Genomic DNA, 26,777 nt, shown 5'->3' on the forward strand with positions numbered 1-26,777 from the left:
CTTTGCCTTCCTATGGGCTGTGCCAGCTCTTCCCAAATCTTCCAGTCCGTCAGTGATGCGCTCGTCTGGATCGCGCAGAACAAATTCGGGGCGGGTCCCATTGTTTCTGTTTTGGACGACTTCCTCTTCATCGGCGAGTCGCGCGCAGCGTGTCAGCGCTCGCTCGGCGGCTTTCAGGCCATGTGCCGTGACTTGGCGATCCCGCTGCGTCGCGACAAGACCGTGGCGCCGTGCCGGTCCCTCACCTTCCTCGGGGTGGTATTGGACCTTGAGCGCGGCGAGCTGCGGCTGCCAGCTGACAAGCTGGCACGTGCCAGGGCAGGCCTCACGAGCCTGCTGGCCCGCCGGAAAGCGCCCCTCCGCATGGTCCGTGAATGCACGGGGCTCCTCAGCTTTGCGTGCACCGCAGTGCCACTCGGTCGCCCGTTCCTACGGCGCATGTTCGACTTGTGTCGCGGCGTGTCGCGCCCTCACCACCGCGTCACGATCACCCGGGCGGCCAGACAGGATATGCGCGCCTGGCTGCTGTTTCTAGACCGTTTCCCAGGCCGCGCGATTCTCGCTCACCGGCGCTGGTTGTTGGAGCCGGGTCTTATCCTGGAGACGGACGCCTCCAGCTCGGTCGGGCTCGGTGCCATCTGCGGCGAGGACTGGCTCCTGGGGCCGTGGCCCGCGTCCCTCCGCGAGGCCCCTATCAGCGTTTTGGAACTAGTGGCTGTCGCTGTAGCCGTGCACGTGTGGCGAGATCGGTTCGCGCATCGCTGCGTCCTTGTGCGCTCAGATAACTCCGCTGTGGTGGCCTGTATAACCTCTCAGTCATCTCGCTCGCCTGCCCTAATGCCATGGCTCCGATTCCTTTTTCTCACCACCGTCTCTCATAACATTCTCGTGCGTGCCGTGCACACACCCGGCATCGCCAATGCAGCAGCTGACGCCCTGTCCCGCGGTCTTGTGCAGGTCTTCAAGGAGCTCCGCCCGTCCGCAGCAGCCACGCCGACGTCCTGGGACTGGCCGGCCTGCGGCACGCTCTCACCGTTCACCAGCTAGCTGGTGCCGCGCTAGCTCCTGCCACCATTCGCTCTTATCGAGCAGTGTGGGGCCAAATCCGCGTTTTCCTCACTCTGCCGCCCACTGCTGCCCTGTTTCCCATCTCAGTGGCCGACACTGCTGATTTCCTGGCCTCTCGACACGAGCAGGGCTGTTCCGCTTCCACCCTCGCCGCCGAGGCGTCTGCCATCTCCTACGGCCACAAGCTAGCCGGCGCGCCGGATCCCACGGCGGACTTCCGGGTGCGACAGCTGTTAGCGGGATCCCGCCGGCTACGGCCGAGTGCGGACAACCGCCTCGCCGTCTCCCTGACCGAGCTCGGCGAGCTCTGCGCCGCACTCCATTTCCTAGGCCTCTCCCCGGTAGACCGTGCTGCATTCCGTGCCATCTTTACATTGGCTTTCTTTGCTATGCTTCGCCCGGGCGAGGTCGTGCGCGGCCGAGACCTGACCCACACAGTCCGACTCAGCCACGTGAGTCTCGTCGGCCCCCAGCTTTCTCTCACCATTCCATCCTCAAAAACGTCGGCCTCCCCGTTCACCACCACGCTTCGAGCCCGGCCTGATCTTGCCACGTGTCCGGTCGCCGCTGTCCGCGACTACCTCGCGGTCCGCGGCACGGGCCTTCCTGATGACGCACTGTTTATCGGCGGCCATCGCCGCCCTCTGACATCGCGCGATCTCACTCGCGTACTTCGCATGGCGGGCCGTCGAGCTGGTCTCAACCCAGCCCGCCTCTCCGGGCACTGCCTTCGCATCAGCGGCGCCTCCCACGGCGCCGCAGTCGGACTAACGGAGCCTCAACTCTGCCACGCCGGCCGCTGGTCGTCCCAGGCCGTGCGGCGATACGTACGGCGGCCGGTCTCCCTCCTTCAGGCATCCTAAGCGGCGGGTCCCGTCCAAAGAGGGTTAACGTTGCCGGCCTTCCACCGCTACCGCTCCCAAACCCGAGCCACAGCTGCCCGTTCTAGGTCTGGGTGCACGGGCCGCGCCCTAGCAGGCGTAGCGGCAGTCCCGACGCTGCCTGTTCAGGCCCGGGCTCCCAAACCGCCGCCCTCGCAGGCGGAGCGGCGGCGTCCTTGGCCACCTGCCTGTTTTCGGTCCGGGATCCCGGACCGCCGCCTTCACGGGCGAGCGGCAGTCTTGTCAGCTGCCTGTTTTAGGTCCGGGCCCCCGGACCCCCGCCTCACGGGCGGAGCGGTAGTCTGTCAGCTGCCTGTTTCAGGTCCGGGCTCTGGGACCGCCGCCCTCGCCGGCGGAGCGGCAGTCCCAACTCCCGACGGCTGCGCGCCACAGTGATGTATCTGTATATATGTAACGTCGGGCTCGCGTGTTCATTGTTGGTTTAGCTCGCCCGCACAGCCATAACCCAGATGCAACTGCAGTTTCTACGCCACAGCCGCACCGCCGACGGTGCCATGTTTGTGCGTCGCGTGAGGTGAATTACGCCGTGCGCGGCATGTCATGTCCTCTGCCGTCGCGTTATCGCCACGTCTGTTAATCCAGAGGCATCCATCGTTTTCCATTAGCTTTCTGCCGCCCTGGCAATTTTGTTCATAGCGAATGCCTCTCCGTTCCGCGCGGGTGCAGATGGGGTGTTGGGCGTAATCTGCACCCAAAGTGCATGACGGGTGTACAAACGTACGAATACACAGACCCATATTCATCAGTCATGCATTTGCAAGCGCAGCGGAACGGAGAAATGCATTTGACGAGCGACACCTACGGGGTCGTGCGGCAAAAACTTTCTCTGTCCGCGGGCGCCACTGCAGCGACACCTGCCGTGTGGCTCCAACACTATTGGCTCAGTCTGTGCGCCCACGCCGTGCCGCGAACACTGATCCTACACATTGTTCAGCGTTCTTGTCTTTCCGATTGTCCACCGCCACCCCGCCGCCGCCTGTGGTACTGTGTTTCCATGCATTGCTGGCTGTGTAAGCGTAATCTGCACCCAAAGTGCATGACGGGTGTACAAACGTACGAATACACAGACCCATATTCATCGTGGTCAATTTGCTTACACCAGTTATTACCACACCCCTCTGGCTAATGTATTTGAATAGACCAGGCATACAGTAAAACGTTGGACTTAACCCTATTCCTGGCGGGCTCCGCCGGGACAAGAAACTGGCGGGGGGGGCCGATTCGGCCCCCCCCTGAGATCTCGAGAACAAAGCAAGATAGCGACAAGCGGTAAACGGCATCGGATACGCATGGACAAGGTCTACAATTTTTACTAAGGTCATTTTCAGGTCAGGTCAAAGATGACGTCACAGGGGTCGAAAAAGTCAAAATGGCGGCGCTAGATATGGAGAGAGTTTTTCTCGAATAACTTTCGAATTAGTCAAGATAGGAACAAACTAAGGGCATCATCGTGATCCTCTCGTCAATCCGCATCGAATGATATATATGTTGACCTCGAAAGGTCAAGGTCAAAGGTTGACCTCAGGTCACGTGACCTCGAGGTCATCATGTATATCATTCGATGCGTCTTGACGAGCTGAACACAATGAGACCATCCACGCGTCTGTATCTTGTTCCTGTACGGAGTTATTGGCCAAAAACCTTTGGTGACCTTTGATGACGTCACATGACCTCACAGCTGCCCAACAGCAAAACAGACCTCAAGGTAGTGAAGGTTGATCGTATATGAAGTCATGTATGGTATATGGGGCCATTCCGACCCGTTTTAGTGGTAAAAACAGGGACTTGATTTTTCCCCCATTGACTTATAATGGGGAGGTCGCGAAACTGACCTGACCTTAGGTCACCGATATCAAAATTCCGAGATATACAAATTGCACATACTGGTACCCTAACTAAAGCCTGAAGAGAAGAAATTGATCGGTCAAAAACTCTAGCTCTGGCGTGATTGCAAACTTTTCTGAGGTAGGGTCACCAAACCGCCTCTGGTGACCTGACCTGAGGTCAGATCAACTCAAAATTTTCAGACATGTTGCGTAGAAGCCTTTTAGGAAAAGTCAGAAAATTTGAGCTTCCTAGCTCAACGCGTTTGGGAGAAATAACCAAAAACCTCAGGGGGGGGGCTCCTGAGGCCCCCCCCCCGCCAGGAATAGGGTTAAGCCTCAACAATTCAGCGTGGATTTATGTAACCGTTTCCACCCCTGCCTGATATCAAGAAGTGGCAGATCGCCGTGCGGGCCCGCATTGCCTACAGCCGTGCCCGGACGGACCGTGCCGCTGACAATGGCTCTTCCTGTCTGATACAGAGCCAAGCCATAGAGCCGGTGATGCCTCTCGTCCCTCCGATCCTCCTCCCCTCTCTCCCCACTCTCTTCCTCTCTCCGCGGCCGCGTATCTGCTGCACGCTACAGTGCAGGCGAGGTTGTCGGCATCAGTGACACGATGATCCAGTCGGAGATAATCAGTGTTTGCATGTGGCGTGCCAATCACCGCGGTCCTCTCATTTCCATCTATATTGGGTTATCCCCTGTAGATAAATATGGCGATGAGCACGCGCTACCTTTTTGGCCCGGACAACGGTGTACTTACAACGTTAGGAAGACTCCAATAATAAGGGATTTGATTATCTGAATTCTAACAGGACCTGCCACTGGTTGTAATTCCGTTGATAGAATAATTTTAATTCAATCCATTTATCTATAGCGGTACGAATTGATCAGTAGGGGAGAGTGGGGTGGGTTGTATCAGTTTTTACTCCGAGACCCATAACCTCGTAACTATCCGTGATAAACTCATTATTTCCATACTATCTCCTTCCTTGATTCTTCTGCTTTTTTTGTGCAAAGTAACTTTTCCGCTACCTCTACCAGTTTTTCTTCTACGGTCTGCCGAATAGAACAATGTTTTTGATACAACTTGCCCCATGGCTTGGGTGAGTTGTATCACATGGTGGGGTAATTTGTATCACTAGGTATTTCACGTTTCAGGGAGTGTGCTTGCTACTGGTTTTGAACATAACAACAATATTAAATGGGGTTAATGCAATGTATATGCTCAAAGGCTTCACTTTTATTAGACCAAACTTAGGTCAATGCAATCCGAACGAAACATCGAAACGAACGAAACATCAACAGACTAGATGCAAAAGTGGCCCGTTAAGAGCAAAGAAGCCAACACATTGTGCCGAAATGGAACGAGTATTGACTAGCTACCTACAAACGCGAGACAGGGCTTAGCTTTCGCGATCAAAAACAACATACCCATACATACATACATGTTACAACATACCCCACCCGGCTCTGATACAACATGTACCTCGCCGCCATCTTGGAAAAAACATCCTCGTGCTCAAAAACAGCGGACAGCTGGAGAAATCCATTTTCAATAACGCAGCCTTAGAAACTACCCTCACCACCGCTACGGAGATCTTTCAAATTCGTGCACATCTAAATGCCCAAACCACACATTTTCTTGCAACTCATTTTTTTAGAATGACATTAAAAAAACATAAAATCGGCTCTCACCTCGAGACGCGTCCACCCAGCCACACGACAGAACAGGGAAAGATGGCGCCCGGAAAACCTCGTCGGCTGGTCGTGTCACGAGCGCTATCTATTGGATAAGTTTGGCAGAATTCGCCCTGATACAACTTGGACATGATACAACTCTCCCCGCTCTCCCCTACGTTCACAAACAACTGTGATTGAATCAGTTAACAATAACATTAATTATTTCAATGTTGGATCCACATTTAGCTAAAATAACTAAATAAAAACTGGACGAAAATGACACCCAATAAGAAAAGCAGGATATTATATTGTTAATTATCATGCCGTGTTGAATGAAAACTATTTTTGAAAAATGTGACGCGTTGATAATTATTTAATGTCTGAAGGAAAATGATAAAGAATGTGTCTTTGTCAGCTTCCTCGAGCGCCGCTGTAAGGCATTCATTTCGTTGCGAAAAGATCAGGTCTAGTCCTTCCGTGAAGAAACCTATTTGCCTCCTAACAGATTATGTAACGCTACTGAATTGTAGAAAGAGCATCACGTTCTTTGCTAGATATAAATGAGGGTATATTAGATACAAACAGGTGTATGAAAATAACGAACGCTGTCGAATGCTGAAGGTTGCCTGCAAAACATTGTCTCGAGCCGGCCTGACCTTTGGAATTTAGCCTGTGTCACCAGACGATTTTGAAAAGAAAAAATGTAGGTTTAATTCCGATACCACTTGCATAGTTTCTTTCAACTTAATACATAAGTTGTTTCAGGCCATTTATGAGTCATCCAGCAACATCAAATTTTATTATCGGATAATGGTCATGCTCGCTATCAAGTTTACAAATATGACAATTAATCAAACGACGAATACATATTCAAGTGTATTTTATATAATGTTTTATATACTATACCTATATTACATAAATGTATTACAAACATCGCAAGGAATACAATATCTGTGCCTCTAGTCCATTTATTGATCATTCAATATTACTGTGGCGGGCGCTGCACTCGGCTGATCACTGTTCTATATTTGACGCTGCTGTGTTAGAGAATGCGGCTGGGGTGGCGACTCTCGTTCAATTGATGCACTGCAGGGAGACACCGGTTGGTCACGTGACTCGGAAACAAAAATCAGCTGATAGAGTGGCGGAATCGCCGTAATCGAACACGAATAATTCCGGACGATAGAGCGGCAGTGTAGGAGTTTTCTTCACAACAGGCAAACATTGCAATGTTTTATCATTCTATGATCAAGAAACGTTCATAAATCATATATTTCTTCGATAATTACTGCCGCAACCGACGCGCACATATCGTAGCCAGCGTAGCCACATAGCGTAGCCAGCGCATAAAGCTGTGCTTTGCGATATTATATGTAAAGAAACGGCCAATGCTTATTATGTGTAACAAAGCTCGAAGAAGATAGAATTCTATCCTGCTTCAACCTTCTACTTACGCTTTCATAATTACGATAGCGACACCATACGGCCTATCGACGCTATGCAACTCTATGGAGTGTCCGGCCGCACTCTGCCGAGTGTGCCGAGATCAGAGGCGGACCATCCGCGGCACGTCCAGCTGCACTGCCCGGTCGCTGGGAGGGCGACACCTAGCGCCGCCCTGGCCGCTCGCTTCCGCGCACAACTAAGCTACCTGGCTACGCCTGTGGGAGCCGGGAGGGGAGGGAGAAAACCAATAACAGTCTGATGAGCCAATGGAGTCTGTGAGCCACGCCAATCAGCGCCCTTCCGCGCGCAGACGAGCTAGAGCTATTCATCTTCTTTCCTGTTTTCACTGGTCCGCCAGTCACCAGCAACGTCCGTGCAGTCGATCGTAGCCATTTCGCGCCAGTCGGCCGCCAGGATATCAACAATATCTATTCTTGTATAGCATTGCAAGCATTTTAGTATTTGTAGCCGGGTGTTATCAGTAGTTGACGCATTTCTGTGTTTTGTGTAACAATTGGAAAATACAGCGAAATACATACTTAAATTCACATAGTTTTTATTCTTGGCACGGATTGCTTACCCTTGCTTCAGCAAACATCCAATCTCCATATTTCTGTTCCGAAGCTGCAGTGGACACCAAAAATACATTACGTTATGATAACATAATCCAAAGATACACAGATTTCACGCTGAACTGCTAGGTTCCAGAGAAGGCATGTTCTCGCTCACGGATGCTCAGCAAAAACGCGCGATTGATTGCAGCTAGCACCCTCACGATACAAATATCACGCTCGCCAAAACCTGCCGGTTACAGCCACTCACACCTTACTTCCAACCTCTGTTACATTACATTTATCATTTATTAGCATATCGAGACAGAATGAGACCACGGCATGATCGTCAAATTACATAACAGAAATTGCAGGACATTGGCGAGTCCGTAAAAATACCCCAATCTCAGCCAACACCGTTGAGACGGAGGGGGAGGGGGGTCGAATCCGGGACACGTATCGGCGTATCCGTCACAGATCCGGGTGTCTCACGCTCATGGACGCTCAATCAACCCTGGCACACCATCCACCGATCACGTCGGCTCTGTCTATCTTAATTTCGTACTGAGATCTTATGACGGGCCTGCCATTTGATCCTATCCGACAGTGCAGTGCACTACACCCGAACACAGCCTTAAGTGCACTATGCGGCCTTCTTCGGATGACGCCTCAGAACAGGGCACTCGGAGCAGGTGTTGCACCCAAATGCCTGTAGCCTCTTGTTCGTGCCCGGCAATCAGCTTTTCGGAGTCGGATGGTCTCAGGCGGTGGCAGCACTTGTCGCCGTGAAGCCTTCGTTCGGGCGACACCGTCAGCTCGAGCGCCGGCAAGTCACGGAGTGACCTGTAACACAGCGAGTCGCAGCACGTCACGTCTCACGACGACCGTCACGTTTCAGCCCCGACGGCCGTTATGTAACAGTCACGGCAGCCGTCACAAAACCAGCCACGGTGACCGTCACATTGTTCACCACGGTCGTAAAATACTAGCCACGGCGACCACGACTCATGGCTCATAACGTTTCCTGTCGCACAGTTAGCTATAATAACAGTACATTAGCCTGTAAATACATTTCTCACTCAAGAAAATGACGCCCGAGCGAGTCCGAGATCCACCAAACGTCACGACACTGGCAACGGCACCCGCATTAGCCGGCATCCCGTCCCGGTAACATACCTACAAAGTTCCCTCAAGCCGCTCACCTAGGGACGCGGCGACGTGTCACAAAATTGTAAGCACGTCACTGACCTGGTGACGTGGCGGGACACAGCTGACTGAGCAGTGGAAACGTTGCTTCACACAGTTACTGACCTGGAGATAATGTGATCGTTTCTGGACAACGTGACTGGATACGCGCGCCGCGTGGATGACCATCACACTCCACAACTTCTTGCCGAGCGACGTCCTACAGATGGATCGAACCGTTGTCTCCAGAACCACCGCCAGCAACGAGCCTGGTGGAGGAGAATGTGTTCAGAACTCAGAAACCACAAAGCATAGTTACCTGCAATACAAACGACAAAGCCGGCCACAGGCACACAATGGCGAACTTTTATGCTAAGACTTGGTTTCATCGGTAGGTACACAAGATTGCAAACGTCCATGATGAAACTCAAATCACATATCAAGCAAGCAAATAAATACCTGAGAAAGCAGTGCACAGAACTTGTTTAACCCGCGCCGTGCTGGGGGGGGGCGTTTTTACGCCCCCCCCTCAGGTTTTTCGCGAATATCTCAAAAACGGCGGCGCGCAGCGCCGCCGTTTTTGGTACACGTGTTCCTACATCATTTCCGCACATGTTGTGAAAATTTCAGACCTAGGCCGTTCAAGGTCAGGTCACCAGGTCACGTCAAGTGACCTTACCTCAGAAAAAGTTCAAAGGCTCGCTATAGCTACACCGACTGAACGATCACTTTGAAACTTTCAGCGATTGATATGAGTAACAGTATGTATAAAATTTATATCTCGGATTTTTGATATCTGTGACCTAAGGTCAGGTCAATTTTGCGACCTCTCCATTATAAGTCAATGGGAGAAAATTGAAATGCGCCTCTTTTGGACGAATATCGTTCAAAACGCTCTCAAACATCGGTTCATAGGTAAACATGACACACTGAATAGGAAAAATGCACCTGTGACCCCTCTGTGTGCCCCTGAGGTCATCTTAGGTCATGAACGGTCGCCAGCAGTTTTTTGGCTATAACTTTTGATAGAGACGTGCTAGAGCGGTGAAAACACGTCAGATGTGTTCAGCTCGACGATACGGATCGACTGATATGCAACATGACCCTTTTCGGTCAGGTCATGACCTTGACCTGAGGTCAAATTTTCAAAATGACCTTTCAAGGTCAACAAATAGTTCATTCGACGCGTCTCGACGAGAGGAACACGATGCTGGCAAAAGTAATGTCATGGCGCTTATGAGTCAAAAGTTATTGACGAAAAAACGTTTTTCGTAAAAACGGCTATTTTTGGAGTTTTTGCCCTCTGGAGGCTAAACCGTTGACCTGAGGTCAAATCTGAGAACATTACTCAGAAAGGTCTGTAAAAGGGCTATCGAATGCGCTTTTCCGCGGCGCTGTAGCTCTATCGGTTCCCGAGATAGCCGTTGGCAGTTTCCAAAATGTTGAAATAGTCAACATTTTACCTTTGGTGACCTCTGGTGACCTGACCTTTGACCTGACCCAAAAAATGACCGAAGTGTTTTCGTCCTTATTTTTGACGCTCTTTCGATTGCCGCTTACCGCGTGTCGCTACGTGGCCCAGGAGCCGATTTAGACGGGGGGGCGTGAAAACGCCCCCCCCCAGCACTCGGCGGAAAGTTCAGGCCACCAGCACGGCGCGGGTTAATTATCTAGGTCCTAGGAGCTTATATCTCTGTATTGCACACACGGTGAGCAGACAAGCCTCTGCCACGCCATACCTTCTTTGGCCCATATCAGTGAGCAGCTGATGTAGTCTGCCTGATTTTCGACATGTGTGAGGCTGGCGATGATTGCGTCTGCAGCGTCCCATGCGTAAGCCAAGCTGCCGAGAGCCATGCCAGCTAGTTGGAAGAGCTTCAGTTCAGCTAGCAAGTGCAGGTAGTAGCCATCCAGCAAGTCTGGCAGGAGGCACTTTCACCAACTTCTCAGGCGTTGACGAGATGGAGTGCCTGGGGTGTGTGCGCACCAAAAAGCAGCAACTGTATGCGCAGAACATTGGCGTAACCTGGATGAATGAAAGACAGAGGGAGTCAGGAGTACAGGGGTAGACAACTGATATAGGCGAGGGGAGCACTGGAGACTATAGTTCAACAACTCTAAGAAAGAACGAAGCTAAGCCTAAGGTGCCTCAAAGCACTTAACACATGCATTGAACATTGGATAGCCCACCTGCGCTTAAATTTGACTGAAATTATCTCAGGCGTATTGGAAGTGTATTTAGGGCCTTGTTGGAAGTTATCTTCAGAGACATGTGCATCAATAACTATTGCACTTCAACTTCAAAGCTGTTCTTTCTTAGCACCTAGCTTTGTCAGACGACCATATGAAAGCCATCTGCAGCACAAATGGATGGAACAATAGCCTGAGGAGGTACTGGTATAAGTCACATTTATGAGGATCCATATTGAAGAAATTGTGATAAATGGCTCCCTTTCCCTCCTCATTGGAAGGAAGATGATGGTGACCCTGCCACTTTTTTCTACTAAGGAAAATAATCATACAAAATGAATAAAACTTATTACTAATGGATTTACAAACTGTCACCTAAGTTAAAACATGCTGTCTACAACACAACAGCTTGAAAGCAAGTTTACCCAACCCACAAACAACCAACATTGCAGTTTCTGCGGGCGCCTGCGGGTAGCGCCTATCCTTTGTTGCAAAAACAGAATACGTGCATATGCCCACTCATGCGACATCTGCCTTAATAATATGACAATGGCCTGGGCTGGCGCCCTGGTGGGTTGTTAAAGCTGGACCCATCCAGTGGACAGGCCACTCATCCCCAACACTGCAACCGGCTACGGGAGTGCTCTAGTCCTATACGGGAGCTAACCACATGAGCTAAAGTTGTTCGTCCAGCCCAGAACAAGATGTTGTGGCATGGAAAAGGATTTGACTATCCCGAGGATGAAATTGACGGAACAGGGGGGGGGAGGAGCGTCACAAAAAGACTAGGCCCTGGGCAGGGGCCAAGGGATTTATACAGCTTTGGGGTAGAATACCTCCATACATTGAAGTATAATTGTTACAAAATTGACAAACAGATCATAACAACATCAACTACATACCTTTGCCCCGGTTTTTGAATCTCAATTAAACCATTTAAACCAAGGAAAAGAAGATAAAATACAAAATCAGCCAGCCTAGCACTAATAAATGATAACCTCTCAAGATAAAATATAGGTTTTAAAAGTAGGTACCTACTACCTACCTTTCATTATCAGTCCCGTCAACCTATCTACAGCATTTTTGTCAAAATGAAATCTAAAATCAGAAAAATCTTGTCCAAAATACGTGCAAAATACACAACGGCATACACGGCATTATTTACAAGTTAAACAAGTGTTCTCTGTTAGCAAATAAAACGCCGTTCGACCAATCCATTGCCAACGCTTGCGTCTGCTAGCGACAAATATCTCGTTAGCAGCATTTACTGCGCGCAACTGCGGGTGTGTAATCATGATCGGCAGTTTTCAATACCAAATTTCGTAAAGTTGCAACGTTTATTTTGTTTCACAACTGATACCAATAGATAGAAAATTTAATCTAATTTAGTATACTATTCAAAATAGACCCCAACTCAGTCTCGTTTCTGAGTATTTTGCCATTAAGTGTCACAGTGTGACCTTGAGCAGCAAGAAACCTAGTACATTCTAGACAAAAAATATACAATACAACACCACAACTGCAATAAAACATGCATATTTGGAAAGGAAACGCAATTTTCATTTTGTTGAGGTCATTTTGCAAGCTCACTCTTGACATATTTACCAAATATCAATGTTTTTGTTCAGAACTGTTCAGTACCATAAATTCTAAGTTTTAGATTCGGAAGCAGATTGGCTAAAGTTCCAACGTTTGTTTCGTTTCAGTATTTTGATATGTTATAGTGTATGCAATTTCGTATATGTTGGTGTTTTTTTTTAGACCCCAACTCGACTTCGTTTTTTAGAAATATTATATTTAGTGGAGCATTGTGACCATGGACAACAATGGTGGCTATGTAATCAACGTCAACTAAATGCAGTTTGCAACATTAAAAAGGCAACGAGACACCCAAAATCTGAAAGATAATTTAATTTTGATATTTATTGACCATAATTTAAGCCCCAAGTCACTGAAATTACTCGACAATTCATGGTAGAGCATTGGCAGGTCAGGTAGGCTGAACAGCTCAGAACCATGGTAATTTCGAAATTCAACAAAAGTGAGTTGGCCTTTGATATTACTTTTTGTCCTTTAATTTTAAATTTTGATTGTGAAAAATCAATCTTGTCTATGAACAATCATTGCAACTTTAGATATATAATTTTTGAAATGGCGGAAATAGCCAACAATTTATTTTCGTTAATGCTTCGCAGATTCATACATAGCGTGCTCTCTGATCATAAATCAAAAATATATATACAAATAATAAAACTCATTGGAATTTGTTGTTTAGTTCTCTTTTTTAGACCTAAAGGGTCAGCTGAAAATAGTGGTCAAAATACCTTAGTGTTGTAATTTCGAACCGGTTTTACCTAGTTCTCTATATACCGTGATGCACTGCACGCCCAGGCTTAGCCTGACCTTATCAGAGTCCCATCATTGGGATGGACGGGTAGCATTAGACACCCAGTAATGGCCGCGGGACGATGGCGGCGTTATAACAACTGATATGAGGCCGTATTCGGCCTCGGGAGAGATCATCTAACAAACTTCTGCGTCGATTTTGGTTGATTTTCGCATTTTGTAGTGTTAAATGATAACGAAGACTGAATTGAAACTGAATAAAATAGTATAACAGGGATTTGATGTATGAGCCAGGGCTACAGGAAGTTTTGAAAATGAAAGAAAATCAAAATAAACAAGCGAATTATTTTGCATCCTGCTATTGCCCAAAATGTCAAAATTCTGACATTTCTAGTCAAATGTGAAAACACATTCAGTTTGATGTCGAAACGTGACCGAGCTCGAAATACGCTATGCGGAAGGGCTTCTTCCGTCTTACGGGAAATCACTCACTTATCTCGGCGGCTCAGACCGCGCATGAATTTCAATCGCCACCGTATCGGCGGCCTGGTGTGTGCTCAGGCGCGTCCTCTCGGAGCCGGAGGCCACCTCAGACTCAGCACCGACCTCAGGTGTCTGTCGGCCTGCACCGAAGTTCAGATGAAGCCATCAGCGGGCGCTCAGACGGGTAACTGGCCAACACAGTTGGCACGGGCACCGCCGTCAGCCGGCGATCGCGGCCAGAGACGTTGATTGATTCAGGTCAGAACTCGCCAGCCGAACGATGCTTGGTGTTATTGAACCGTTTGTGCCGGACGCGGGAGGCTGACTTTCGTTTGAAGTCGGAGAAGGTGACTATTGGCCCGACCATGATATGACTGAGTTGGTTCTGTTCGGCCCTGATTGGACTGGGCGATCGATCCGCTCCCGGCCCTGTTTTGCCTCAGGTGTCGGTCGGACCGACTGCCGTTCGACGCTAGTTTTGCGGGTCGGCGGAAGCGGCGAGCTCCCTGTGGTACCATTACCTCAGCTCGTCCGGAAATGGTCCTTCGGCTGGGGAGGCAGAATTGCAATGCAGCTCAGAACGCGCCGTAAAATGCACTCGTTTCATTATTTACAATGAAGCGGATGGAATGTGGATGATGCCATAATAGTGCAGACTGGAAGAGTGCAGTTATTAATCAAATAAGTAGACAAGATAAAGCGAAGCACTACTGACGGCGTATAAAGCCTTCCAAAGCGCTTGTACAATGGGTGTTAGACAGTTGGTCGCTATGCTGTTGTCTAGTGTTATCTATGGTCGCAGGGTCGGGATCGCCCCTTTTGTGCTTGGGTGGACGATAGCCGATGGTATACGGTCATGTGATTATGTCTATGGCCCCTGCTAGCTGCTGCTTGGTTGCACGGTTGACAACATGGAAGGTAGCCGGTGGGCGGTGGACGTTGGACGACCGTGCACTGCTAGCCCCTGTAATTAAGCCGCCCACTGCCCCATGGTGCCCTGGTGGAGGGTGGGCGGCCATGCCAGGCCTGTGTCGGTGCCGCCGGCGGCGCCAGCTCTGTATCCATCGTTCGGGAGAGGTTAAGCAAACATCGAGCGCCTTCGACGTCCGATGACAGCTAGTCTCTGTCGACATTCGACCCCTCCCTCCTCTCCCTGGGGGGCGGGTACGTCAGAGAGAGGCGACGTGGAAGCCACGGGGGCGACCGCCCTGAGTCGGGAGGATTTCTGTTCACAATCCTAGCTGTGCTTGGACATTTATGACCGTCTCCCACCGAGAAATCGTGTCTATTTCGGGTTCGTGCTCCCTGGTGGGCTGGAGGCGCGGCTCGTGAACCCTAAGCCCCCCCCTGAGGGACGAGCTTCGGAGCTGCTCTGTCTCGCCTACCTCCTTGATAGCTGAAGAGTTCTGGCCGGCACGCCTGGTGGATGGATAAAGCCGGGTACGGTATTCATCATAAAGGCCGACCGACAATGGCACCGGCACGACGCGCCCGATCAAAGGGAGTTCGAGCCCGTCGCTCCCGACTCGCAGCGGCGCGCTCTGCGTGATTATTTCTCGACGGCCTTTGTCGATGGGTGCCGCGAACGGCCTGAGATGAGCTGAGAAACGGTTTTTCCTCTCGCCGACGGCGGACCATTATCGTTGAAAGTGAAATGGAGATAAGGATCAGTGAAACTTTTGTGCGAAATGGCGACAGCTAATGTGAGTTTTATGCCGATGCGCAGCTTTCTGGCAACCGGCGAGTAACTTGATCTTTAAGTTAGGTTGGTAGTTAATCCGATGGTGCTGCTGCATGTCAGAAAATGTCATGCTTGAGGTGTTTCCCACAGAATCCATTACTCCAGGGCCCGGACAAATGACACAGTAAATGCCATCACAATCGGATTTCCAGCCTGCGCTCAGTACAGAATCCATTTGTAATGCACGTCTACTTACAGAAGTAAGTACCTGCCGAAAATGGTTATTCTCTTTCGTGATGCAATCGACGCAAAGGCATGTCATGAAATATGCAGGCGATGTATGCAAGATTGCATAGTAGCCCTGGAGGAAGGTAACTTTTACTGGACTTTTACTGGCCTGTGTGAGCTCCCTCATTTCATGAAGTAAGCGTCCACGTGAGATATTTCGTATGCAATGCTTTAGAAAGATCACACGTCCTGTTATCACTTAATTAGTCAGCAATGCACAACTCCGGGCTTTCGCACGAACTCCTGCGCCTTCTGACATCTCTGTCGGCCTGTATTTTGGTGCCGACCGAGCGGCGTCATTGACGCGAGGTGTCACGGTCGGATGGTCTGTGCCACGTCAGCTAGTCGCCGCCCCTGCTCTGTTACGTCGACTGTCACCCCTCGTATGAGCCTGCCGACATCGCCGGCTCTGTTCAGCTTTGTCAGTTTACGCCGATAGGGGAGCTGGGAGGTCTCCTGAAAAGCCTCGGGGGCGGCACGAGCGTCCTGGCTGAGGTGGTCGGCCCAGGCCAATGGGCGGGGAAGAGAGAGAGAGAGAGAGAGAGAGAGAGAGAGAGAGAGAGGGAGAGGGAGAGGGAGAGGGAGAGGGAGAGGGAGAGGGAGAGGGAGAGGGAGAGGGAGAGGGAGAGGGAGAGGGAGAGGGAGAGGGAGAGAGAGAGAGGGAGAGAGAGAGAGGGGGAGAGAGAGGGAGAGAGAGAAGAGGGAGAGAGAGAGAGAGAGGGAGAGAGAGAGAGAGAGAGAGAGAGAGAGGAGAGAGAGAGAGAGAGAGAGAGAGAGAGAGAGAGAGAGAGAGAGAGAGAGAGAGAGAGAGAGAGAGAGAGAGAGATGGGAGGGGAGTTGGAGTGATGACGTCAGAGTGCGATGACAGGCACCAGACAGAGTGACAGTCGGTCGTATTTGTGTGACATGCCGGTGATGACAGGCTCTGAACGAGAATAGTTCGCTGAGCGCGAACGGCGCTCGACCGGGTGGTAAATTAGGCGAAATGTTAGCGCTTTGGTGTCAAGGAGCCAAGGGAATTGAACGATGGACGGATCACGATGGATAGGAGAAGTACAACGCTAGATATATTGAAAAAAAATGATGAAGAACTTGAAACAAAGGCAGAACACAGCAGATATAATCAATGCAACAATGAATAGATGATGAATTATTTGCCTGTTGCAAATATTTCTCCTCTCTCGACTGCTTCACAACCACATCGGCTTTCAACATTTCATCTAGGCAACAGGCCCGACGTCCGCAACCTTTTCAAGAGAACATGCGTTTGTATAGAATTTCCTTTGGAACTCAGTCGACCACAGCCTCACTTCTTTCGCAAATTGTCTTCAATGAGACTTTGAGGCAAAGGGCCTCCGCGACACAAGCTGGAGCCAACTTTGGAAATTGCGTGTTCTCCCCAGCCAAACCGTAGCAACACGACCACTTGGCCTTCCGCGGTATTGAAAACGGACAAAAACTTGTCCACACTGCGGCAGGCTCTACGCTGCTGTCCGTTCATCCAAAGTCGATCGACTTGCCTGTGTTGGGATCGTAACGACTGTTCTCGTCCGTCTAGAAAGAAGTCAGCAAGTCGATTTATATGGTTATTCATTCCCTGGATAACCAATTTTTTCAGAATCTATATTTTGTATCATGTTAATTCCCTATAAGAAAATACAGTGACTTGGTAGGTACAACGTTTTCGAACAATTAAGTCGAATCTAGTGAGCTGGCAAAATCTCATTTACCAATTTCATTTACCTATCGATTTTAACCTTCGCCCCAGTGGGGGGGGGGGGCATATGTTACCACCCTGTCGCGTTTTTTGCGTGTAAATAAAAAACCGCGGCGCGTAGCGCCGCGCCGCTTGGGGTAGCTTTTGGTACATCAATTTTGGACAATGTGTGGAATTTTTGACCCCAGGTCATGTCAGGTCAGGTCACCAGGTCAAGTTAACTGACCAAGCCTAAAAAAGTTTGCGATCATGTCCAGCCTGCAGTGTTTGTCAGAAAGGTTTCAAACTTGGTGGATTGCATGATGTTATAGACGCCTACAATTTTTATATCTCTGATTTTTTATATCTGTGACCTAAGGTCAGGTCAGTGTCGTGACCTTACCATTATAAGGCAATGGAGAAAAATGAAAATGTCTCTAGATCCGTGTGTACGCATAGGAACAGTCCAAATATTTCAGAATCACAATGATTTGGACCACCCGTGATGACCAAGGTGTCATTTTTGCTGATAGCCTCTAGAAAGGTCATCCGAGGTCATTTGAGGCTACAAACAGATTTTTGCCAATAACTCTCGATTGGAAAGAGATAGAACGCTGGGGATGGCTTCATTGTGTTTGTCTTGCCGAGACGCATCGACTGATATGCAACATGACCTTTTCCGGTCAGGTCATGACCTTGACCTGAGGTCAAATTTTTAAGTTGACCTTTCAAGGTCAAATTATAGTTCATTCGACGCGTCTCGGCGAGAGGAACACGATTCTGGCAATAGAAAGGTCGTGGCTTTTTTTAGTCTAAAGTTATTGTCGAAAAACACTTTTCGTAAAAACAGCTATTTTTGGAGTTTTTGCCCTCTGGAGGCTAAACCGTTGACCTGAGGTCAATTTTGATGATGACCTTTTTATAAGAAGAGTTTAAAAGCTAACGATTGCTTTGCCATTCGTTTTTCTAGCTATCATAGTTCCTGAGATAAATGCATGTTTTCTGAGAAATATAATGACATTTGGCAAAATTTGACCTTTGATGACCTCCAGTGACCCCAATATTGTTCTAAAATGAGAATGACCGAGTACTTTCAAACGTACGCATTGAGAGCTATCGACTGCTTTTTACCGCGTCTTCCTAGCCCTCTTAGTTTTTGAGTTAGAGGTGGGTGGTAACATATGCCCCCCCCCCCCCCCACTAGGGCGAAGTTGGCTGAGACCGCCACTGGGGCGCGGGTTAATCATAAGTTCACGTATGAAACGATGTTCATAATCCCGGTTACAAAATTGTGCTACTTAAACTTAGCTGTGTACACCATTTTATTTGCATGCCTAGCTTTAGGGAGCCGTTTCCCCAAAAGTCAGCAAAGTTTGACTGCGTCCGTGTTAGGAATCGGGTAGTGTTTGACCTATTACCAGTAGTCCGTTGAAGGAATGGCGGTGTCGCGTAGGTTCCAAGCCTGTAAAGGGACTTGTTACATTCCAGCCCACGTCGTCCATGGCAGCGCACGGTTCGTGAAAATCAGCGCGGCCACGATAGCCGACTGGAAGGGGTCACAGGGGACATTTGTGTGAAATTTTAACCACGTCAGACCTGGTCATGTCCATCGGACTGGCAGTCCGAGGCGAGACTCAGTCTACGATCGCTTGGAAAGCGACAATTCCGGGCCTGCAACGTGAATGCAGTAATCCATATAAAGTAATTACCTATCGGCTCATGGATAGAGGTATTGCAGGTTGCATGCGAAATTCCAAGAAGCTAGTACCTAATTGTTGGAATTCCGGTGGATTAAGTCTAGGCTCGCCCAGACCATCTGTTAAGGCCGCTGATGGGCTATTCGGATGCGCGGGAGCTTTACTGTTGGCGCCACCTGGTCGGCCGAATTAGCATTTAGACAGGCAGAGTGGCGCTCGCCTGTCGACAATGACGGCGCAGCGACGGCGCCGCGCGTCTCCCACCGACCACCTCTGCAGCCGCAGACTAGATGACCTGTCAGGCACAGAATGGGTTCAGGCCAGCAACAAAACAGCCTGTTTTGTTCAACGTTGATGATGTCGCTTGCTTAAGCCTGAAACAGACTCTTTCCGCAGTCAGGAAATCGCATGCGGAACCTATTCGAATACATGGAAGCACGCTCGCATCAATCGCGCGCACCTCCCGCGCAAGCGATTGATGCGAGAAGAATTGCATTGTATTTGGATAGGCTCTCGCATGCGATTTCCTGAACGCGGAAAGAGTCTGTTTGAGACTTTATGCGTGTATGGCATGAATCCTGTAATTTGAATCTGTTGTCGCCCTTAGCGTTCACGCGACACTTACGTTATTGCTGGAATGGGTACACATTTGTTTGGATTGAGATCAGAGTACAAATTATGGGAGTGGGTACAGCGAGAATCGAAACATATCTGAAACGTTCGTCGGCGTAGCCTGCATTTGGCGTACCTATCGGCTCCCGTGGCTCATAATGTTTCTATAAAAAAGAAAAATAGTTTGAATAGGAGCAGCAACTGAAAAGTTGATTGATTTTGTTACAAGTTAGCCCACCAACTGCATCAAATGTTTTTAGATGGCTCCTTTCACTAAAATTGTACTACTTACGCGCTCCCTTATCAATGTCGTCAACTCTCAGGCGACTGAGTTACCGGCATTGTCGTTGAAAACTCTGAAACTACCTCTGCCACCGTATAGTGATAGTTGTGTGTCTGCTGATGACGGCCTGTTCTGTTCCAGAGAGTCACCTGTATGGATCGGCACAAAGTTTGGCCGCGCCCGACACCGGTAAGTTTTCTGCAGCTCATTGAAATTGTTTGAGCAATGCACGTAATAACTCAATAACTCAATAACTCCTGACCTAAGATGACCTGAGAGTTGAGACTTGAAATTTTGTGTGAAGGTGTCAAATTGATGTCCGGGATGATGCTGAAAATTTGGCGGCAACAGAGCGCGTTAAAATGAGAACGTCGTTAAGCAAGATTACCCAAAACCATGAAAAGATTGTCATTAATGTGAACTCTTTTTGCATTGATTTAGATACTTCCGTATAATTCGCCTAATATGCACATTCATTCTTCGGCGATTGCATCGCTCGTAGATAATGCATGCTTGCTGCTATAGGTAGCAATCCGGAAAACAGCTACTTACTTACCAGAAGACTTGCAATGCCCCGTGCCACAACTTGTTATATTCTATCACATACGTCCTCTCGAGTATTGCACCAAATGCCTCAACTCCAATTAAATGTCTTGTCACACTGAGGTCATATAGGTCTTCATGTTGCTAACACCTACCTCTCCCAAGAGTGACCTTTTGCTGAAAAGGCTAACACAATTTGCCATTGAGTGCATCCGGTTGAGAGAGCCCGTCCTTGGTTTCAGACTCCAACTGCTCAAGGAAAGGTCGGACGACGTGGTCCATCCTCAAACTGGTGAGTAGCTACTCCAGCGGCGTCCTGCAGTGCCGACTGCATCCGCATGGTGACACTCGGTGTGACATTACGCATAGGTAGACGTGTTTGTTAGTGGAGAGGGTTGAGAAGGTGGGCCTTCTTGATGTATTATCTTTAAAAGGTGATTATATATACTAACTTTTGCTTTTATTAAAATTCACCCGTGTGCACTCTGCATACTATTTGTGTTTAAAGCTGGGGGGGGGGGGGAGGTGCCTGAAGGGCCTTAGCCGTTCTGCTTCTTATTGGGCATGAATTTCATGAAAACAAAGACCAGATGTTCGATCTGATTACGCGACAGTGTCGATTATACCCGAGTTATAAGCTGGCTGGACTATGATATGACATAATTTTAGGTCATTTATAACGACTTACGAGAATCCTTAAAGATGCCTTTTTGTTGCGACTGAAGAAGATTTTTCATTGGATTGTCACATTATGTCCAATTTCTCCATGATATCATGTATTCATCGGGGTGGTTCTCAGTATTTTTGGCTGAACTGCATATATTACTGCTATTTGCACAACAACTGTCGTACTTTATTAACCAGTTGTAATGCAAAATGCCCCATGCTTTTATGAAAGATATAAGCCACACCGAATCACAATTATTGATGCATGCAGATATCAACTTTAATATTTGTAACATACCACGTTTAAGCAATCTATTTCAAGAACGCTATCAATATTCAACTCGCTTGAATCACTAGATCAGTAAATAAATCGTCAATTCTTTCTGTGACATTCCCCACGATCGCTGGTAGATAACTTTAAGTTAAAACCCAGTCCCTTCACGAACTATAATTGCTTATTCGTCGAAAGGCCCCCGGTGTTTCCATGAAACTTTTACGGAGCTCATGCACTGAACTAAATCCCATCATTGGATCCAGGATTTGTGCTGAACTATTGGTGAGAGTTAACATGGGAGGACCCGTTTTGCCACAGCAAGAACGCGTGACTCCACAATTATGGAGCCATTTGCTAGGACCACATGGCCACCACTGGGCTCATATATCGAACCCGCACCAGTGTCAGGCTATTGTCGCGCCGTTATCCAATACTAAAAGCTTTCAGCTGGATTTTAGACCCCGTTGGCAGCAGTACCTTTAATCAGTCAGCAATGACAATTCAGCTTGCGAAAGCTTAGGCCTTGGAAAATCGTTATGGTATTGCTATGAACGAACTTAGAGAAAAGTAAAGCTTGAAGGTAACAGTGAGTGAAAGTCTTTACGTTGAACATCGCACACGAATTATAACAGAAAACCTCATATTTAACAGTGCTGCCTTTGCTACATTTTTTAGGACCAATTATTCGACAGTTGATTATCCTTTTATTCCACAAATGATCAGCGGAGTTTCAAGTAGGTATGGCATGTATAGGTTTACTATATTTTATCAATAACCGTTCAAGAAGTCCAAATATTTACCATTCCAAGGGCGCAATACGGTCCAATCATAGACAGAGGTCCATGGTCCATTTTTTTATCTTACCGCATTGCGATGGCGGCAGCGTCCGGAGCTCTCTGGCAGCGTCTCATGGGTGGCTTATCGTCATACCGCTGCCGAAAGGTCAGCGGAACACGGGCCCCGCTAATGGGGCGGCTGGCGCGCGGGCATCCAGACACAGCGCGGCCCGGACGCGCACCGGAAGGACACCAGTTCCGTCTCCCCCCCCCCCCCCCCCCCCCACCGGAACGGCTGGTCAATCTCGACACAGTCGACAGCCGCCCCCCGGGGCGACCCAAATGGCACTGGCGCCAGCCATCTGAGCCGTAAAGTGTCTTGGAGCTTATGCTGCCTTAGCGATAGCTCTCAGTGATATTGGAATACGCTGGTGGGCTTTACTCATGCCATTCCTTTTCATCGGCACGTACAATGGGCACCCAAACGCTTTACTCAATACGCGCCAAGCTTCACAGTTGAAACATTTTCGTATGTTATGATATTTAAATACAAGGATTACCTACATACCTACCCTTATTCCACCTTCACGCAAATCGCACTGTTCTCAAGCTCCAACATCCATTCACCACACAATATTGTCTCCTCTGGCTGTCACTTCTCCCTCTCTTCTTCCTCTCTTTCTAGCTCTGACCTCTGCCAGCCTCCATAAAGCCCTGCCGCCTCAGCTGCTCCGCGACCGCAGCGGCTGAGCCGACAGGAGGGCGACAAAAACTGATGGAGCGAGCGGTGATCGTTGCTCGCAGTCACTCGCCGTCTCGTTTCCACTCGCGACGCTATCAATCCACTGCCCCCTGCTCCCCCCCCCCTCCTGCGGCATTGAGAAAGATCGATGGAAGAACGCACACGGCAGACTGCCACGCAGGCCAGTGAAAATTAACGCCTGGTGCTAATCGCGCAGAGAGGCGATTCGATGGCTGCATGCGCAGCGCCTTCATTTGAATCCCGACTTCCATACTTGCCTAACGTTCTTGATTAAGTTTCGTTTGAGTGACATCTTCAATTTTCGGGTTCATGGCAGTTGCTGATAGTGTCAGAGTGGAAATTGGCAGATAAGGACTTTGGAAACAAAGTTAATTGCCACTCAACCTCAATTCCTAAGTAAAATTGTTTAGTAATTTTGCATAAATTTAGCAGTTGATGCTGACTGGCTTGAGTGCTTGACTCATACGCTCTAGTAAAGGCGCAACACATTTAGAAATATACCAAGAGTGACAAATTATCATTGACCTGAAATTTGAAATTTTTCGCTCAATCGGTGTACCTAAGGCGTTTGCCTTTTTTAAGGTAGATCCCTTGACGTGACATAATGACCTGACCTTGAATAGACTATGTTTAATTTTTACACAATTTTCAGAAAAAAGGGATCATTGAGTAATGAGTATGCAAAAACCTTAATGGGGGGGGGGGGGGGTTAAAACGTCCCCACCGCCCCTGCGTGGGTTAATCAGCATCATATATTCATGCTCTTTCCTGAACTCCGTGCGCGTCCTTGCGCGTCCTCATGCGCCCCCATGAAAGGTCATCACCACTGGGACCGAGCCCACACCCTCCCGTACTCGTCACTGGCGCGGGTCGACCTGCAGTCGAGCCCGTTTGACGGCAACGACACCGCCGGCGCCGATATGTTATGGGTGTCGACGCCAGATTGGATGACACGGGCTCGATCGTCGCCCTCGACGATGTCGACCTGAATTGAGCGATGAGGGTCTGACGGCACTGCTATTCGGCGATGTCCGCAATCCAGTTTGGTGCGATGTAGTTGGAATGGGCAGGTGACGGCCTTGGAATAGCCATCGGTCAATGTCGCATGGATACGATGAAACAGAAGTGTGTATTGCTACTGGGAACTATATATTCATTTGTGAATCAATCATCTAAATGAAAGTGGATCGATGGGGGCAGGGGCACTATGTAGAATGTAGATGATAGTGGTGTCAATTTCAGAAAACGTATGTCCAATGTCCGCCCAATGTCCAATACTTACGTCGACTGTCCGTCCAAAAATGTCCAAGCCAGCCATTTGTCCAAAGATGTCCAACACCTACTCAATAGTTTACACTCAGCACTGCTAGTTAATTTGCTTTTAGTGTACCATTACCAGCTGAAAAGTGTTAATCTTATCGAAAGTTGAGCTTTCTAATAGCCAATCAATGTTAAACATGATTACTTTATTAAAATGTTGAGGTGTAGCAAGCGATTGTCCAAAGTTGTCCAAAGGCTGCTGTCATTGTCCAACCGAATTCCGAATTGGACATTGGACAAAATCGGAATTCCGAAGATTCAAGTTCCGATTGACACCACTAGTAGATGACTGACATTCATCGGCCAAATTTATCATAACCACCTTTTTCAAGTAGCTTGTCTTTCGGCTAATCACAAAGTAAATCTATACATCCTCCCCCTCTTCCATCTTTGCCAACGTTAATTAATCAAGTCGGCATATGGCAATCATGAACCACTGTTCAATAACAAGTAGATACAAATATACGAGCGGTCAAGTTCCATAACTACAGGCAGCAGTTTGCGGGGTAACCCACCCCTCTCCCGAGGCAGTTGCAACCCGGGCAATCACGGCAAATGGACGTTTGCCGGGAGTGATGCGGGCGACGGCCTTGGTCAGAGTGTGGTGACTGGTTAGCTTGAGTGCCAATCGCATGAGCCCGCCTGAGTGGTGGCTGCTGAGCCATACCCTGAGCAGTTTGGACAACCAAACTGCAGCGATTGGTAGAGATGGTTGTGGTAAGCTATTGCTTTGGCCAGTTTATATGGCAGCATTAACAGTGGACAATGGGTTGAGTGGGTCTGTCAAGTGTATTAAAGCTACTGCCCATGTCTTGCTATAAGTACGAGTAGTCTACGAAGTGTAAATGGCCTCAACCAAATCTCCGAAGTTGATTTTCCCATGCAAGGCTATGCAATGGCATAAACATGCTTATCGACTAAATAATAAAATACTCGTAAAAGAAACACTAGAAAGGCCAAGGAAGTGAACGAATTAATCAACCAATGACTAATAAAGGTTGCTGTATACCATGGCGACGTCCAGGATTTCAACTCGAGTGTTTGCAGTGCTGGAAGTTCAGCGCAAAGTTGGTTTCATTTTGAGTGCCACTAGCCTGTCCGCATAACATGCTAGTGCACTCAAAGCTCAGTTTCAATTTCTATGCAAATTTGAAACTCGGTCACGTCCTTCCTCAAGCTTTGATAGTAAGACGCTGTCAGCGTACCGGCATCTTACGAGTTTCGGCTTTGAGCTGGGTGTTACCGGTTGCATTGACAGGATGAAAGCTTCATTGAAGAGTTTGTTCTAATTTTCGTTTTACCAACCACGATTATTGCCATCAGTACCAGCGTCCTGTCTCGATAAATATGTTCCCCATTGTAGATTGGTGCTTGTATATCCTGGTACAAATGCATCAATTTCGAACCCACCTATCTTAATTGTATAAAACTGTTGACACCGCAATGCCTTAAAAAATTTCCCCTAAAACATCTTACCCCTCTGACCGGCGCCCCGCCCCTCTGTACCCCAGTTTGACCGGTCAGGTCGGTCTCTCAAGTCGGAGTCGCTGTCGGGCATCGAGCAGGTGCTGATGGAGATCCGGCCGTCGGAGTTCCGGGACGAGCAGCTGCACCGCTACAAGGGCCTGCCGTGGGCCGACTTTGTCTACCACGTGGAGGCGGGCACGGTGCCCCCGGTGGTACCCACGCCGACGTCCTCCTCAGGCGCGGCGCCAGCCGCCGCCGACAGCCTCTCCCGCCTGGAGAGGAGCGAGTCGGCAGAGAGTCCCTGCGAGCTCCCGGCCCGGGTCCGCCGGCCGCGACCACCCAGCACACTGACCCGCACCCTCAGCGAGCGCAGTCTGACCGAGCGACGCGGTCTGTTTCGCCGGAGGCTGGTGTGGACCAGCTTCGACCGGTCGCCGACGGCCACACCGCCCGTCTCGGCCGTGGCTAGTCCCGAGAGCCCGGCGCGGCGCGCAGCCACGGCCGGAGACAGTCCACCCACCGAGAGACGCTGCCACGAGGCCGTCTGGGACCTGTTCCAGTCCGAGTATGCATTCCTCTATGATCATCTGATGGTGCTGAAAAACGTGAGTAGTTAGTCACTCTCAGCAAAGGGAGGGTGGGGGATAGGGGTGATAGGAAAAGCGTACTTTTGGAGGTTGGCATGTGGACATCGATGGATACCCTTTATATGTTTCTTTTATAAGGCTCGATTTGCTAAACATCTAGGGAGCATTAGTAGTTAGGTTTGGATTTTGTAAAACTAGCGTTGCATAGAGCTCATCACCGTATAGTTACGTCGAACTCAGTCTCACTAGTCACTATATGCCGTCCCATTCAACTGTTAAACGGCATTCATTCCGTACGACATGATAAGTTTTCCAGCTTCTCATATTTCCGTCTCTCCCGTCCGTCAGGTTTACATGGAGCCGCTGAAGCAGGTGCAAGTCGAGGGGTACCTGATGGTGGCAGAGCCAGAGCTGCTCTTCGGAAACCTCGACGAGCTGTGCTGT

The 26,777-nt window shown here is 49.1% G+C and overlaps 2 protein-coding genes across 4 annotated transcripts in view; both read left to right on the plus strand.

The window, feature by feature from the left end:
* The window catches only part of LOC122378906 (pleckstrin homology domain-containing family G member 5-like), an 87,934-nt gene that overhangs the window by 26,755 nt on the left and 34,402 nt on the right, over window positions 1–26,777 (plus strand). For all 3 annotated transcript variants that reach the window (XM_043360547.1, XM_043360548.1, XM_043360549.1), the window contains 4 exons: window positions 20,079–20,126; window positions 20,723–20,772; window positions 25,791–26,351; window positions 26,682–26,777. In XM_043360547.1, coding sequence (XP_043216482.1) covers window positions 20,079–20,126; window positions 20,723–20,772; window positions 25,791–26,351; window positions 26,682–26,777 — 755 coding nt within the window. The remainder of the gene's footprint in view (window positions 1–20,078; window positions 20,127–20,722; window positions 20,773–25,790; window positions 26,352–26,681) is intronic.
* Window positions 7–3,050, plus strand: LOC122378909. Its single transcript, XM_043360553.1, has 2 exons — window positions 7–718; window positions 764–3,050. The coding sequence occupies exons 1-2, from the start codon at window positions 13–15 to the stop codon at window positions 1,045–1,047; spliced, it is 990 nt and encodes a 329-aa protein (XP_043216488.1). The 5' UTR covers window positions 7–12; the 3' UTR covers window positions 1,048–3,050.

The sequence above is a fragment of the Amphibalanus amphitrite genome, unplaced genomic scaffold (assembly GCF_019059575.1).
Source record: "Amphibalanus amphitrite isolate SeventyFive unplaced genomic scaffold, NRLGWU_Aamphi_draft 000068F_arrow, whole genome shotgun sequence".
Lineage (NCBI taxonomy): Eukaryota > Metazoa > Arthropoda > Thecostraca > Balanomorpha > Balanidae > Amphibalanus > Amphibalanus amphitrite.

Excerpts from the sequence above, each read along its gene's own strand:
- LOC122378909 (XM_043360553.1), top strand. The coding sequence starts at position 13 with ATGGGCTGTGCCAGCTCTTCCCAAATCTTCCAGTCCGTCAGTGATGCG. Across the intron at positions 719-763 it reads CGTTTTGGAACTAGTGGCTG|GCGTCCTTGTGCGCTCAGAT; the intron begins TCGCTGTAGCCG and ends TCGCGCATCGCT.